We start from the raw sequence: 13,917 nt of genomic DNA on the forward strand, positions 1-13,917 counted from the left end.
GAACTGGCGTCAAGGCCCTTTAGAAGAGACGAAAATCTCCTAAACCTTAGATTATGGTACGTCTACCATAAACTTGTGATTCAAACCAATAGCCGAGGATAACGAGGTAACAAGTCACTATATTTCATGTGTTGGCCCCGCCTCTCAAACTAAGGCCGAATAAATCATGCGCTACAGGCGTCTTAAGAAGAGATGAAGATCCCTTAAACCTCAAGATCCAAACTAATAGCCGAGGATAACGAGGTAACAAGTCACTATATTTCATGGGTTGGCCCCGCCTCTCAAACTAAGGCTGAATAAACGTGCTCTACGGGCGATCTTAAGAAGAGATGAGGATCCCTTAAACCTTAGAAGAGGTGAAAACCCCTTATACCTTAAGGATAAGCTGGCAACAGGGCCCTTAGAAACTGGCGACGAAGGCCTTGTTAACTTTATTCCATATGAGAATCCCTCATATCTTCAAAACAGTCAATTCTAAGTGAGGGGTGGGTGTTAGCCTAGCTAACACCCCTCCGATGCTTAAGTCAGTACCATGTTTGAAGAATAATAATATTAAAAAACAAATAAAAGTATAGGTTTAAGTACATACCTTGATTGTTTAGTATAACAGTTATCCTCGGGATAGAAGTCTTACATGAAATATTTTTTGAGATGTATAGCATTCCAAGCCCTTGGTAGTAAGTCACCATCCAAAGTAGATAATTTGTATGCCCCCTTTCCTGCTTCCGAATCGATCAGGTAAGGACCTTCCCACTTTGGTGCGAGCTTCCCATCCGTAGGATTGGAAGTATTTTGAAAATCTTTTCGGAGAACCAAATCCCCTTCTTGAAACCTTCGAACTCTGATATTCTTGTTGTAGGACTTTGCTATCTTCTGTTGGTAAGAAGCCATTCTGATCTTTGCCAAATCCCGGAGTTCTTCTACCGCATCTAGGTCTTCAAGTAGACTTCGAGTGTTATCTTCGGGATTTTGATGAGTGACTCTGGCAGTCGGGATAACCATCTCTGTGGGGATAACTGCTTCAGCTCCAAACACTAATGAGAAAGGAGTCTGACCAGTAGCATTCTTCGAAGTGGTTCTATCTGCCCAAAGAACGAAAGGTAGTTCCTCGGCCCACTTTCCTTTCTTAGACACCAACTTTTTCTTCAGGTTATTGATAATGATTTTGTTGCTTGATTCGACCTGTCCATTAGCCTGAGGGTGGACAGGTGTTGATGTGATCATCTTGATTCCCCAACTGGCACAAATGTTAGTTGTTCTCTTGCCGATGAATTGCTAGCCATTGTCACACACTATCTCTGCCGGGATCCCAAGTCTTGTCAGGATATTGCACTTGATGAATGAGATAACTTCTTTCTCTCGGACTTGAACAAAGGCTTCCACTTCGATCCACTTCGAGAAATAATCTGTCATAGCCAACATAAAGACTTTTCCTCCCAGAGCTCTTGGTAGTTTTCCCACGATATCCATTCCCCACTTCATGAAAGGCCAAGGGGATATAATAGGATATAATGGTTCTGCTGGCTGGTGCAAAATGTTGCTATGTCTGGCATGCTTCAGATTTTTGAGAATAATTCATAGCATCCTTCTTCATCGTTGGCCAGAATACCCCGTCCTCAGGATTTTTGAGAATAGTGCTCTGCCCCCAGTGTGATTCCCACAATCTCCATCATGGATATCTTGAAGAACTTCTTGAGCTTCTGCCTTCTCCAAGCACCTAAGATATGGTCCTGCAAGAGACTTTCTGTATAACACATCATTCATTATGGTATATGGGATTACCTTTGTGTGAAAAGCTCTTGGGTTTTCATCCTTGGGGATAAATCCATCCTGAATATATTTCCTGATCGGGATAATCCAAGAATCTTCATTATCCTCTGGATCCGTGACTCCCATATCTCTACCATCTTCTGAAATTTCATTGACACCTTGTTCTTCTATTGCCGGGCTCAGGATATGTACGATAGGGATCTTGACACCTTCTGGTATCCTGAAGGATGAAGCTAAATATGCTAGGGCGTCTGCTTCAACATTCTCTTCCCTAGGTACCTGTGAAATATCAAACGTTTTGAAATACTTTGCTAGTTTTTTTACTAGCTCTAGATATTTCATTAGTCTTTCTCCGCTAACAGTGTAAGAACCATTAAAGTGATTAGTTAATAATAATGAATCAACATGTACTTGAATAAACCTGATTTTCATGTCGATTGCTAATTGTAATCCTGCTATCAAAGCTTCATATTCTGCCTCATTATTTGGGGCATGAAATCCGCAGGATATGGATTGAGGTATAATGTCCCCCTATGGCGATTTCAGCAGAATCCCGAGACCTGTTCCTCTAACATTTGAAGCACCATCAGTGTATAGATTCCACTTATCTTTGGTTTCTTCAAGTTGTTGGACTTCCAAGTCTGCCTTTTCTTTAAGTTCACTGGTGAAATCAGCCACAAAGTCCGCTAATGCCTGGGATTTGATAGCAGTCCTAGGTTCATATGTTATATCATATGCACTTAGCTTTACTGCCCATTTTGCCATTCTACCTGACATTTCTGGTTTTCTCAAAACAGACTTAACAGGATAGTTAGTTTTAACACGTATAGGGTGAGTTTCAAAATAATGTCTAAGTTTAGTAGATGCCATAATAAGGGCTAAAATTAATTTCTCAAGATAAGAATACCTGGTCTCAGTATTCAAAAGACTTTTACTTACATAATATATGGGGTGTTGTTAACCTTCGAGATCCTTAGCCAAAACTACACTTATAGCATTATTTGATTCAACAAGATATAGAGATAGAGATTCACCTTCCTCGGGTTTTACCAGTAGAGGAGCAGAAGAAAGATAAGCTGTTAAGGATGCTAAAGCTTCCTCATGTTTACTGGTCCACTCGAACCTCTTGTTTTTCTTCAAGATATCATAAAATTCTTTGCACTTTTATGAGGATTTGGATATAAATCTGTTGAGCGCCGCTATCTTGCCAGTTAGCCTTTGAACGTCCTTGACTGATTCTGGGGATTTTAGATTCAGGATAGCTTGTATCTGCTCCGGACTCGCCTCTATCCCCCTTTTGGTGACCATGTATCCCAAGAATTTGCCAGCCTTTACTCCGAAATGGCATTTCGAAGGGTTCAGCTTCATGTTGTATTTGTCGAGGATATCAAATGCTGTCTTGAGGTCTTGAAGGTGATCTTCAGCTTCTTGGACTTCACCACCATATCATCAATATAGACTTCCATCGTGTCCCCCAGTTTCTCTTTGAACATCATGTTAACTAACCTCTGATAGGTTGCACCTGCATTTCTAAGTCCAAAGGGCATAGCAATATAACAATAAATACCTGTGGGGGTCATGAAGGCCGTATCTTCTTGATCTGAGGGCTTCATCTGGATTTGCTGAAATCCTGAGGATGCTTCCATAAATGTTAGCATCTCGTGGCCAGCTGTAGCATCCACCATTGAATCGATGTGTGGTAGAGGGAATGGATCTTTAGGACAAGCCTTATTTAAGTCTGTGAAGTCTACACAAACTCTCCATTTGCCATTATTTTTCTGTACAACCACCACATTTGCTAACCATCGGGGATATTTAACTTCCCTAATCATTTTCGCCTTCAAGAGTCTTTCTGCTTCTATTTGAATAATTATGTTTCTTTCAGGTGCAAATTTTCTTCTTTTTTGATGGATTGGCCTGAAAGAATTATCAATTCCAAGTTTATGTGTTATAATATCTTTGGAAATACCTGTCATATCTTCATGTTTCTATGCAAATGTTGACAGCCTTGATTTGAGGAAATTGAGCAATTTTGACTCGATATCCTCAGGAATGCTAGTTCCTATCAGCACTTTGACTTCAGGATCCTCGGGATAAAGAGGTAGTTCTTTGATTTCTTTTTCCCTGGCCTCCATTATGCCTCGTGCTGGCTTTTGTAATTGCTACGCCTACTGGGGTTTGGCAGTACACTTCATGGAAGAGGTGTAGCAATTCTTTGCGTCTTGTTGGTCACTAATGATTTTGATAACTCCCCACGGACTAGGGAGTTTCACGCATTGGTGATAAGTGTATGGAACTGCTTTCATGTCATGTATCCATGTCCTGCCTAATACAATATTGCAACAAGATAAACAGCCAATAACACAAAATTTTTGCATTTTATTTACCCCTTCGACATATATTGGGAGCTTAATCTCCCCAATAGTGTTCTTAGTTTCTCCACTGAATCCAACCAATACTGAGGAACTGGGGATGATCTCATCCTCAGGAATATTCATCTTTTTCAGCACGTCTAATTAAATGATGTTGACAGAGCTTCCGCCATCTATGAGGATCCTGCGAACATAATGGTTAGCCACATATAAAGTTATTACCAAACTATCATGATGAGGATCTTGAACATCGACTCTATCGCTTTCATCAAAGGATATAATCATCTCTTGAGTGAGAATTGATGTCTTTGTTGGCCTGTCAGCCACTTCTAACTTTCTTTGGTCAACATTTCTCTTTGCAGCAGAATAAAAGGTTCCACAGATGTCGGATCCTCCGGATATGATCATGATTGTTCTTGCATCCGTTGGTGGAGGAGTCGGCTTTTCAGGAATTTTCTCGGGATCTTGTTCTTTTCCCTTCTTCTTGCCAAGTAGCTCTTTCAAGTGGCCCTTGCTGAGAAGATAGCTGATCTCCCTTCTGAGTGCAATGCAATCATCAGTCAAGTGCCCAAAGTCTTCGTGGAAGGCACACCATTTTGATTTGTCTTTCCAGGATCCTGGTCTCTCCACTTTCCTTGGCCACCTAGCTTTCTCACCTAAGTTCTACATGGCACACATTAATCCACCAATATCAACAAAAAAACAATATTCAGAGATCTTAGGATATTCTTCATCATTTTCCTCATATATTGTATTAATCTTGGGTTTATCATGCTTGTAGTAAGGCTTTGCTCGATATGATTTTCCCGGGGATTCGAATTTCCTGTTCGTCTGATCATACTTCGGGATATCGACTTTAGAGTTTTTCTTGTCGTCTTCTAGCCTGATAAACCTCAGAGCTCTGTTTCTTGCTTCGTCTAATGACCTGCAAGGAGTCATAACGAGATCATCATAGAAAGAGGAGCCTTTTTCTAACCCCAACTTGAGAGCTTCCACTGCCAAAGCTGGGTTTAGGTTCGGAATTTCCAACGACTCCTTACTAAACCTGGTAATAAAATCTCTCAAGGATTCCCCAGGATTCTGGGTAACCCTATAAAGATCACCTGTCATTTTCTCAAAAGTTCTACTGCAAGAAAACTAGTTATTAAACATGTTAACTAAATGAGAAAAAGAATTGATAGTGTTAGGAGGAATACTCAGTAGCCATTTCATGGCTGCTCTGGTTAAGGTAGACCCAAACCCTTTGCAGAGACATGCTTCTTTGATTTCCATAGGGATTGGATTGATCTCCATACGTTCTCTATATTGTGTGACATGTTCCTCAGGATCCATTGAGCCATCATACAGTTTCATATTTGGGGTTTGAAACCGTTTTGGGATCTGCACGTCGCTAATTGATGGCACGAACCGGGATATCCTGTGACTATCAGTGGGAACTTCAGCTATGGGACGGATTACACCGGGGACATTCGATATCATGTCCTTAAGTTTTTGTAATTCTCGGGCTAAACTCGAACTTATGTATGCATCCTTCAAAAATCCTTGATTACCATTAAATGGAATCGTATTGAAAGAGTTACCCTGATTAACATTCTGAGGAGCGGTCTGGGCGTTGTAGCTCGTATTCCCAAACATAGTATTTCCAGGGTTGGTAAGCGGAGCAGTTGGAGTATTGGCCTACATCGGGATAAAGTCTCCCTGATGCACATTAGAGGATCCTGAGGGCTGCTGAGCTTGAGCTAATCCTGAAGATACCGCATGTTGATGAGGACCAGCCTGATGGAACAATCCTGAGGATCCAGACTGTTGAAACAATCCTAAGGATCCAGATTGCAAGAACAATACTGAGGATCCAAACTGTTGGAACAATCCGGAGGGTCCTCCCAGGTACGACATTCCTGAGGATCCTGCATGTTGATTAGGCCCAGCATATGACGCATACGGGTATCCTTGGGATCCAGGTAAGTGCAATCTTGCAGACCTCAAATGTTGGAAAGATGGGGGTCCAGGGTTGTACGCCGTGGTCGGCTCTGGATGCACCAATCCTGAGAATCCTGGAGGAGTGAAATCCAGAGATCTCGGGATTAGTGGTGTGAATTCTTTCGCCGGCTTCTTGGCTTTTCTGATATCTTCAAGTTCCTTCACCAGCATCTGGTTGGTCTTGTTCTGGCGATCCATCTGTTCCTGTAACCGCTTATAAATAGAAAAAAGTTCATTATTAGATACCATAACGGGATCCTGGGGGAATGGTCTCGATCCCGAAAATACTGGAGTAGCAGCTTTCTTCTCAATGTTATCAGGTTTCTTCGGAATAACAACAACAAAAGGAGGAGGAGGCATGGAAGGTTTCCCGGAGGAATCTGAGGCTGCGGCAGAAGAAGAAACAATCTTTGGTTGGGAAGGCATGTTGTGGATATTGAGAGTAGGGTTTCGTTTGAGAATGAATAATGATCAAAGCAACGTTCGCCCCACGGTGGGCGCCAAATTGTTTCGGTCAAAAATTAACAAACTAACTTTTGATCAAATTAGTGCGTGAGACGAGGTGCTTAATGGTAAAAATATTAAACACGAGGATATAATTACGAGGGAAAAAACCCTTGATTATGATAATCTTCATTTCGGTCAAGAGTTTACAACGTAATATTTATCCGAATCTCTTCGGTTAAAGATTATGAACTTAACTTTTGGTCGAATTACGCTTGATTATTATGATCCCCGGCACAAAAAACCCCCGGACGGTGAAAACTATCACCTTCGATATTATTAATAACAAAATCGATGATTACAAAGGTTGGAGCTGATTAGTAAACGTGAGCTAAGTGATACAATGAGTACTAACAGCTAAACAAGTGAGTTGTGTGTGTCCTATCGATATTATCAGCTCAATATATAATAAGAGATTTACAACTGTTATCCCGAAATATCCGGAAACCCTAGACTATTTCTTCAACAAGCCGTTGCTGCCCACGTTCTTTGTTGACGAAGTTCAAGTAGTATTCCGTTGCAATCCACGTTCTTATAAACATATTTAACACGTGCTCTTATCTGCAAAACAGTTAGATAATATAGGACAATTGAATTAGTCAACGTACCTTCCTCAGAATAACCGCTCAAGTCAACATCCTTAAGTTAATCTCAATTCCGAGGATAAAAATCCGCACCCAACAACTTTTGTTTATATTAATCAGAAAATCTTACTCAAAAAACTGATTACAAATCTCTCGGTTACACCAAACTCACTCTCTCTAATGTCTAACCATAACTCGGTTTATATAGACTAACCCTAACTTGTTAGCCAAGACATTACCAGATATAATAAAACATAATTATTGGGTTGGGCCTTACACTTGGGCCAAACAACAATTGACCCAACAGACACTTATTTGGCAACTCTTTAAGTTATCTAAATCTCAGTTTAAGTTTAGAGACTAAATACAAGCATCTAAATCTCTAAACTATGGGCTCTGATACCAACTTGTGACACCCCAAAACTGGGGCGTGGCAAAATGTTGGACAAAAAAACAAAGTCTATTTTTTAATTAATCACAGTGAAAGTTTCAAGTATTTAGAAACAACCGTATAATGAATTTGAATAAGGCTTTGTTTATTAGAAATCTTGGTTATTGCAAGTACATGGTGATGAAATTGTTGCGGCTGTTACCATCGAAATGGATATGATGAATCGCTGGTAATTACTAGCACTAGAATAAAGTAACATTTCCAGATATAAACTCAAATAGAAGGTTTAACAAGTAAACTTCCCTGAAAACGACTAAACGAGCCAAAAATGCATAAATATGTGTTTGAATGTTCAAAAACTTTTAACAAAGAAGAATATGGTTTTCTTGAGATAAAAGAACTTAGAACAACAAAAATTTACCCGAAATTGATTGAAATGCAAGATTCGGTTTTGTTGACTTTTTATTTATTTATTTATATTTTTGGTGTGTGTATGTGTGTGTTGAGGTGGGGGGGCGATTCCAAGAATTCGGGCCGGGCTCATGTAGTTTGAAGCCTAAATGTAACGATTGTGTATGACAATTGCTAGGTAACAACTCAAAAGATGCCCACCCTCGTATTTAGGGATAGCAATAGGCCGGGTATTGCTAATCCCATACCCATACCCAGTTATAAAATTTAGTCCCATGCCCGGCCCATTATCCGTCGGGTATGTTATAGAGAGGATTTTTCTTGATAAGTTCAGGCTCCCTACAAGATGAATTCAAATATTATATGTGAAAACGTTCAAAATAACCTTTTAAACCATCAACGTTTGTCACGCATATAAAGTGATACTAGTAATTTTAACATGAAAACTTTTCAAAATAGAAAACTTGGAATGCTTATGAGAGCGTTACTTGAAATTTAAATAGGGGTGTTAAAGAACCAATGAAAACGATTAGACCTTCTAAATGGAAGCAAGGTCAGCGGTTACTTAGTTTAGGATCAACAGTTCAAAATAGTTTGGTTTATGATTGGGGTTGAAACTTGAGACCAGCAGCTTAAATTTTATGATTTGTACCATTTTTTTCCTTTTAAGAATATGTGGTTGTGTATGTTATCTTTATCATTTAGAATATTTTTATACAAACTAATTATTTTGAAAACATAAAGCTAAACAAGTCGAGTTTATAGAAAACACCTAAAGAAAAGAGAGAACATCTCATTCTAACCGGAACATGTTTTGACTGTTCAAAGTAATTGATATCTGACCCAAACCAAGACAAAAGCAGCAACAAAAGATTGCGTACTTTCAAAAAAGAAAAAAAAAACATGATAGTGAATGCTTTAAAATCACCCCATAGTACCTTTACTCTTGTGTTAAAATTTGTTATAAATATCATTAACTGTACTACTAACCAGTCAAGCCAAGTTCAATGGAACAGAGAAATCTTGTACTCCTGAATATATTCGGTTTCAATATATTTGGTTTTTGGATTTTGTTCGGTTTCAGGCTTTAGTTTCGTTTCAGTTCAGTTTCAATTTTTAGGTTTTTATCGTCGCTTTTGTTAAAGGTTTTCAATTTTTGATTTCTGGTTTTTTAGTTTTCAGTTCAATATTTTCAGTTGTCGGTTTTGTTTATATTTTTTGGTTTTTGGATTCAGAATTTTCGTTTCAGTTAGCTCTCAATTTATTAAGTTTTTATTTTCAGTTTCCGTCTTTTACTTTCGTTTCAGTTCAGTTTTAGTTTATTCGGTTTTTGACTTTTTGGTTTTGGTTTCGGGAAAATTAGGAACCGAAATTATGTTTGGTTTTAGTTTAACCCACAGTCAACAAAACACCCTCGCATTGCGCGGGTTTTGACTACTATATATATATATATATATATATGAACTATTACAAATTAAAATTTGACACATTACACACACACACACACACACACACACACATATATATATATAAAAAATTTTATCATAAATAAACAATATCACTATAATTTATATCTATATACTATATATAAAGCATGAGTGAGGGGACTCTTAATTTTTAAGAGGTACCAAATTTGTTGCTTTTAGTACAAACTATTTTAGGTACAATTTTGTCTTTTAGCAAAAACAAAATCTTGTTACGGGTTATTTTTAATTTATTAAAAAATAATTACAAGTTTGGTCCTTTAACTTAAATTATATTTTTGTTAATTTATATAACAGTTACATATATACCCCTTATTTAAGCCAACTACCCCGACGACGTTTAAACGTTTATAACTTTTTCAAACGCTAATATTTTTTTTTAAATCATCATACCATAAAAATGAGTATTTTATTTTCTTTAATTTGAGTATGGTATTGCTATACTTTTTCATTTTTAACCTTTAACGTGTTACGTGAATACCATTAAAGACCCGCAAACAAATCGGGCGGGTTCGGCCATTCGAGTCATGAGTCTAAAAGGTTAAGGTTAGAATGAGTCAATACAAACTAGGGCTGTTCACGAACCGAACCGAACCGAACGCGGGCATGCTCATACTTGGTTTGGTTTGAAAGCGAGTCGAACCGAGCGGATTGAATTTACAGAAACGAGCGATATATTTATGCTTGAACTTGGTTTGGTTTTGAAACCGAGCGGCTTGGTTCGGTTTGGTTTTGCTTGATTTAGTACAAAGTTTCCAATATTAAATTTCTAAAACTTCAAAATATCATTAATTCAAGACTTTCAACTCTAAATTGTCTAAACTTTCACCTTTAAAATGTATAAAACTCAAAGTTAACAACAAAACATATATAAAACGAGCGGCTATGGTTTAATACTGAACTTTGAATTCAACACAAAAGAGGGAAATTATAAAAACTTAAAAAAAAATAGTATACTTTTATAAATATACATAAGGTTTATATATAAAACTAATAGATAAAAAATAATTCGAGCAAAACGAACCGAACCAAACCGAGCGAGGCTTTGCTCGAGCTTGGATTGTTTTAAAACCGAACCGAGCCGAACGGCTCACTTCCAAATCGAGCCGAAATCGAACGAACATTTTTCGAACAATTTTCGTGCGAACGACGAACGAGCGGCGAGCGACGAGCAGTTTGGACAGCCCTAATAGAAACAGGTTAATTTGGTTTGGGTTGGGACGAGTTTGGGTTGAAAGGGGTCAAATCATAACCAATTTCGGTTAGAACATTGTCAAGCAGAACGGGTTGCGGGTCAAGACAACTTCAATGTAGCTTTCCGTGTTCACCAACACCTGAATGAGCGTGCACAATAGTTGTGTGACGTGCTTACTAACACCGATTAAGATTTCAATGCCGCAATACGAGCATGCTATCGTCGGGTTACGCGCGTACTGTTGTGAAGTCACGCACATAACAGAATAGTAACACCGGTTACATATAGGATGTCATGTTTGCGTGCAACCCGCCACATCACGCGGGCACGCATCTAGTGTAACTATACGTATAAACTTGCTTAGCGTGTAAAATATTAATAATATATTTTTAAATACATATCTTAAATGAAAATATTTTTTTTCTCTTTGTATAATGAACTTAAAAAAACAAAAATGAAGTGTTATTAGATAGATGTTAAGGAAAAATAAAATTAATAGTTTGAATTTATCTGGTTTATAATTCAGGCATATGGGTTTGAGTAAACGGGTATGTGGTTTGGGGTATTTGGGCCGAGTATCGCCAAATCCCATACCCGGCTTGTACCCGTGAAAAAATTGTAAAGCTAATCCATGCCAAGGTCAATACATGTCGGGCTTTGGGTATACCCGTCGGGTTTAGGTTAGTTATTTTGCTATCCCTACTTGTATTTGTTAGAAAGCAAGTAGAGGGACTAAAGTTGTGATTATGCAAAAGTGAATAAAAAACAAAGAAAAGAGGCGGCATAAGGTTGGGGGAAAAACATTTTCACATTCATTCTCTCTCTCACACACACATAGGGTTTCTTTGTCTGTCAAATTCCAACACCTACGACCATAAATAATCATTATGGCGGCCCTTCAATTGCCTATGTTTCGTCAGATCTCTTTGGATGAGATTCGGGCTGCAACAAATGACTTTGCCGAATCAGAGAAAATCGGGGCCGGTGGCTTTGGCACAGTCCGCCGTGGTGAGATCTTGTATGGAACAAACCACGTCCATGTTGCAATCAAGCGTTTGAACGCAGCATCAGTTCAAACGGGGTTTAAGCAGCGGCGGATCCATGAATTTTTATCAGTTGGTGCACTACTTTTAGACGCTTCAATTTCAAAAAGTCAGGTATAAAAAATTCCGAATCGGTTCGAGATTCTGGTCGGTTCAATGATTCGAGCAAAGTTTATTACAAGCTAACAAATTAAAAACCAACAAATTAACAAATTAAAACTAACAAAACTTAACAAATTAAAACTAAAATTTAACAAATAACTTAACAATTAACAACATCAAGAACGGTGAACAGCAGAGGTATGCTGTGACTCAGTGAGTGCATGAGTATGTGGAAGCCAGAGAAGTAGCCTCTATGTAAGTGTGTTTTATAAAACCCTAAATTGATATAAGGTTGAATAAAAAAAAGTTTTAAAAATTTGCTTGCTACAAGGAATAGAGCATGTGAACTCCTGTTGACAAAGCCAACAGATTACCAACTAGTCCAACTCTTGTAGTGTAAATAAGGTGGGTTCTTCCTAATTTATAAAGTGGTTCCTCTAATATTTTCTATATATCGATACAATATTATTTCGAAACTTGGGTGGTTCCGGGGAACCACCCATTTGCAATACAGATCTACCCCTGGGTTTAGGACTTCTATGCAGAGGTGAATGCTCTTTCCAATCTACGCTACTGTAACCTTGTCTTGTTGACTGGCTACTGTGATGAGGCAACGAAGAAGGTACTGGTGTATGAGATGGTGGAGAATGAAAACCTTGATGATCACTTGCACATGCATGGAACCGATCTCTCTTGGATGCAGAGGCTTCAAATTTGCATCAGTGCTGGAAGAGGGCTACAATATCTGCACGAGTTCTCTTCAGACGAGATTGGAATCATTCATGGGGACTCCAAACCCGCTAACGTGCTGTTAACTCAAAACTGGACCTCTAAAGTGTCAGATTTCGGTTTTGCCAGATTCTGCTCAAAGGTTCCACTATCCGAAGTTCCTACCCAGGTTAAAGGCACCGACGTCTACATTGATCCCACATTTCTTCAAACACGCATGCTCTTTGAAAAAGTTAACTAATTATTTGGATTAATGTCTTGTTGTGAATCTTGAATTGTTAAATACAAGGTCATGATTGTTTCCTCTTAATATGGCATTTGTTTCATTTCTTTAAAACTCTTTACAAATTTTTCGGGTTTTGTGGTTGTTTTAGTTGGTTCTTATGTGTGGTATTTGTTTGACTCGTACATCTTTTTGACCATATATATTCTTGTTTTCTGGTTAGTTAAACGGTATGGTTTATGTGTTTTTAACCGGTTTTGTCATTGAGAGTATTCCTAATAAGTATTTTAACTGGATCACAACTTATTCTTTTTACATGCATTCGGTTGACCAATTTTCTTTTAACTTTTGAATAGCTTTTTGGATCACAATTACTTACATGTAGTGATAAAGAGAGAGTTCATGATCTGAAAATGGGTCATATTTGTCACCACAAACCAAAAACAATGTTCGTTTGCGTTCGATTATGAAATTAACAAACAAACACGAACAAATTTATATCTTTAATGAACAAACATAAACAAGAACCCCGTTCAGAAGTGTTGTGTTAGTGAACCCTTCGTTTGTCCGGTAAATTGCTAACGAACGAATGCAAATAAGGTCTCATTCGGTGTGGTTCGGTTCGTTTACAACTCTAACTATCAGTGTCTCCTGCCTGCAAAACATCAAACTAAACATGTAATTTTCAAAAACAAAATGTATGATCCTTTATAGTGTTTGACTTTTCGTTTCTTCGTGCCGACATTTACGATAATCACAGCCGTGAACTTGATATTTTCGTTCACAAACGGGTCGGATTGGGATGGGCCTTGTCGACTACAATTTCAAGTGCCAAAAGCATGGTGTGATCGGGAACTAGATTTCTTCAACGGGGTAAAAAGTTCTTGAATGCCATTTTATCATTCTATCATATCATGATTTTTAATGAATTACATTTCCCATTCTTTATGTATGTAGCAAATTTCACTTTTCGTCCTTAAACTAAAGAAACTACAAGAAGCATCCTTTATGTTCAAGTTTTTTTTTCTTGAATGTTTTGTAAGCTCTAAACTGAAACCATTAAAGGTTTTCTTTTCTTAAACTAAAAGCTAATGATTTAGGGTGTCACGGAGGAATTCGGCAAAGAAGG

The 13,917-nt window shown here is 38.1% G+C and overlaps 1 protein-coding gene across 1 annotated transcript; it reads left to right on the forward strand.

Moving 5' to 3' along the window:
- The first annotated feature begins 11,578 nt into the window (after positions 1 to 11,578).
- On the forward strand, positions 11,579 to 12,806 carry LOC143539585 (putative receptor-like protein kinase At5g59700). Its single transcript, XM_077032863.1, has 2 exons — positions 11,579 to 11,848; positions 12,369 to 12,806. Exons 1-2 carry the CDS (start codon positions 11,579 to 11,581, stop codon positions 12,804 to 12,806), a joined length of 708 nt encoding a protein of 235 aa, XP_076888978.1.
- Positions 12,807 to 13,917: the final 1,111 nt, after the last annotated feature.

The sequence above is a fragment of the Bidens hawaiensis genome, unplaced genomic scaffold (assembly GCF_021521415.1).
Source record: "Bidens hawaiensis isolate Kalapana, Puna unplaced genomic scaffold, B.hawaiensis_p1.1 tig00011949_1, whole genome shotgun sequence".
Classification (NCBI taxonomy): domain Eukaryota; kingdom Viridiplantae; phylum Streptophyta; class Magnoliopsida; order Asterales; family Asteraceae; genus Bidens; species Bidens hawaiensis.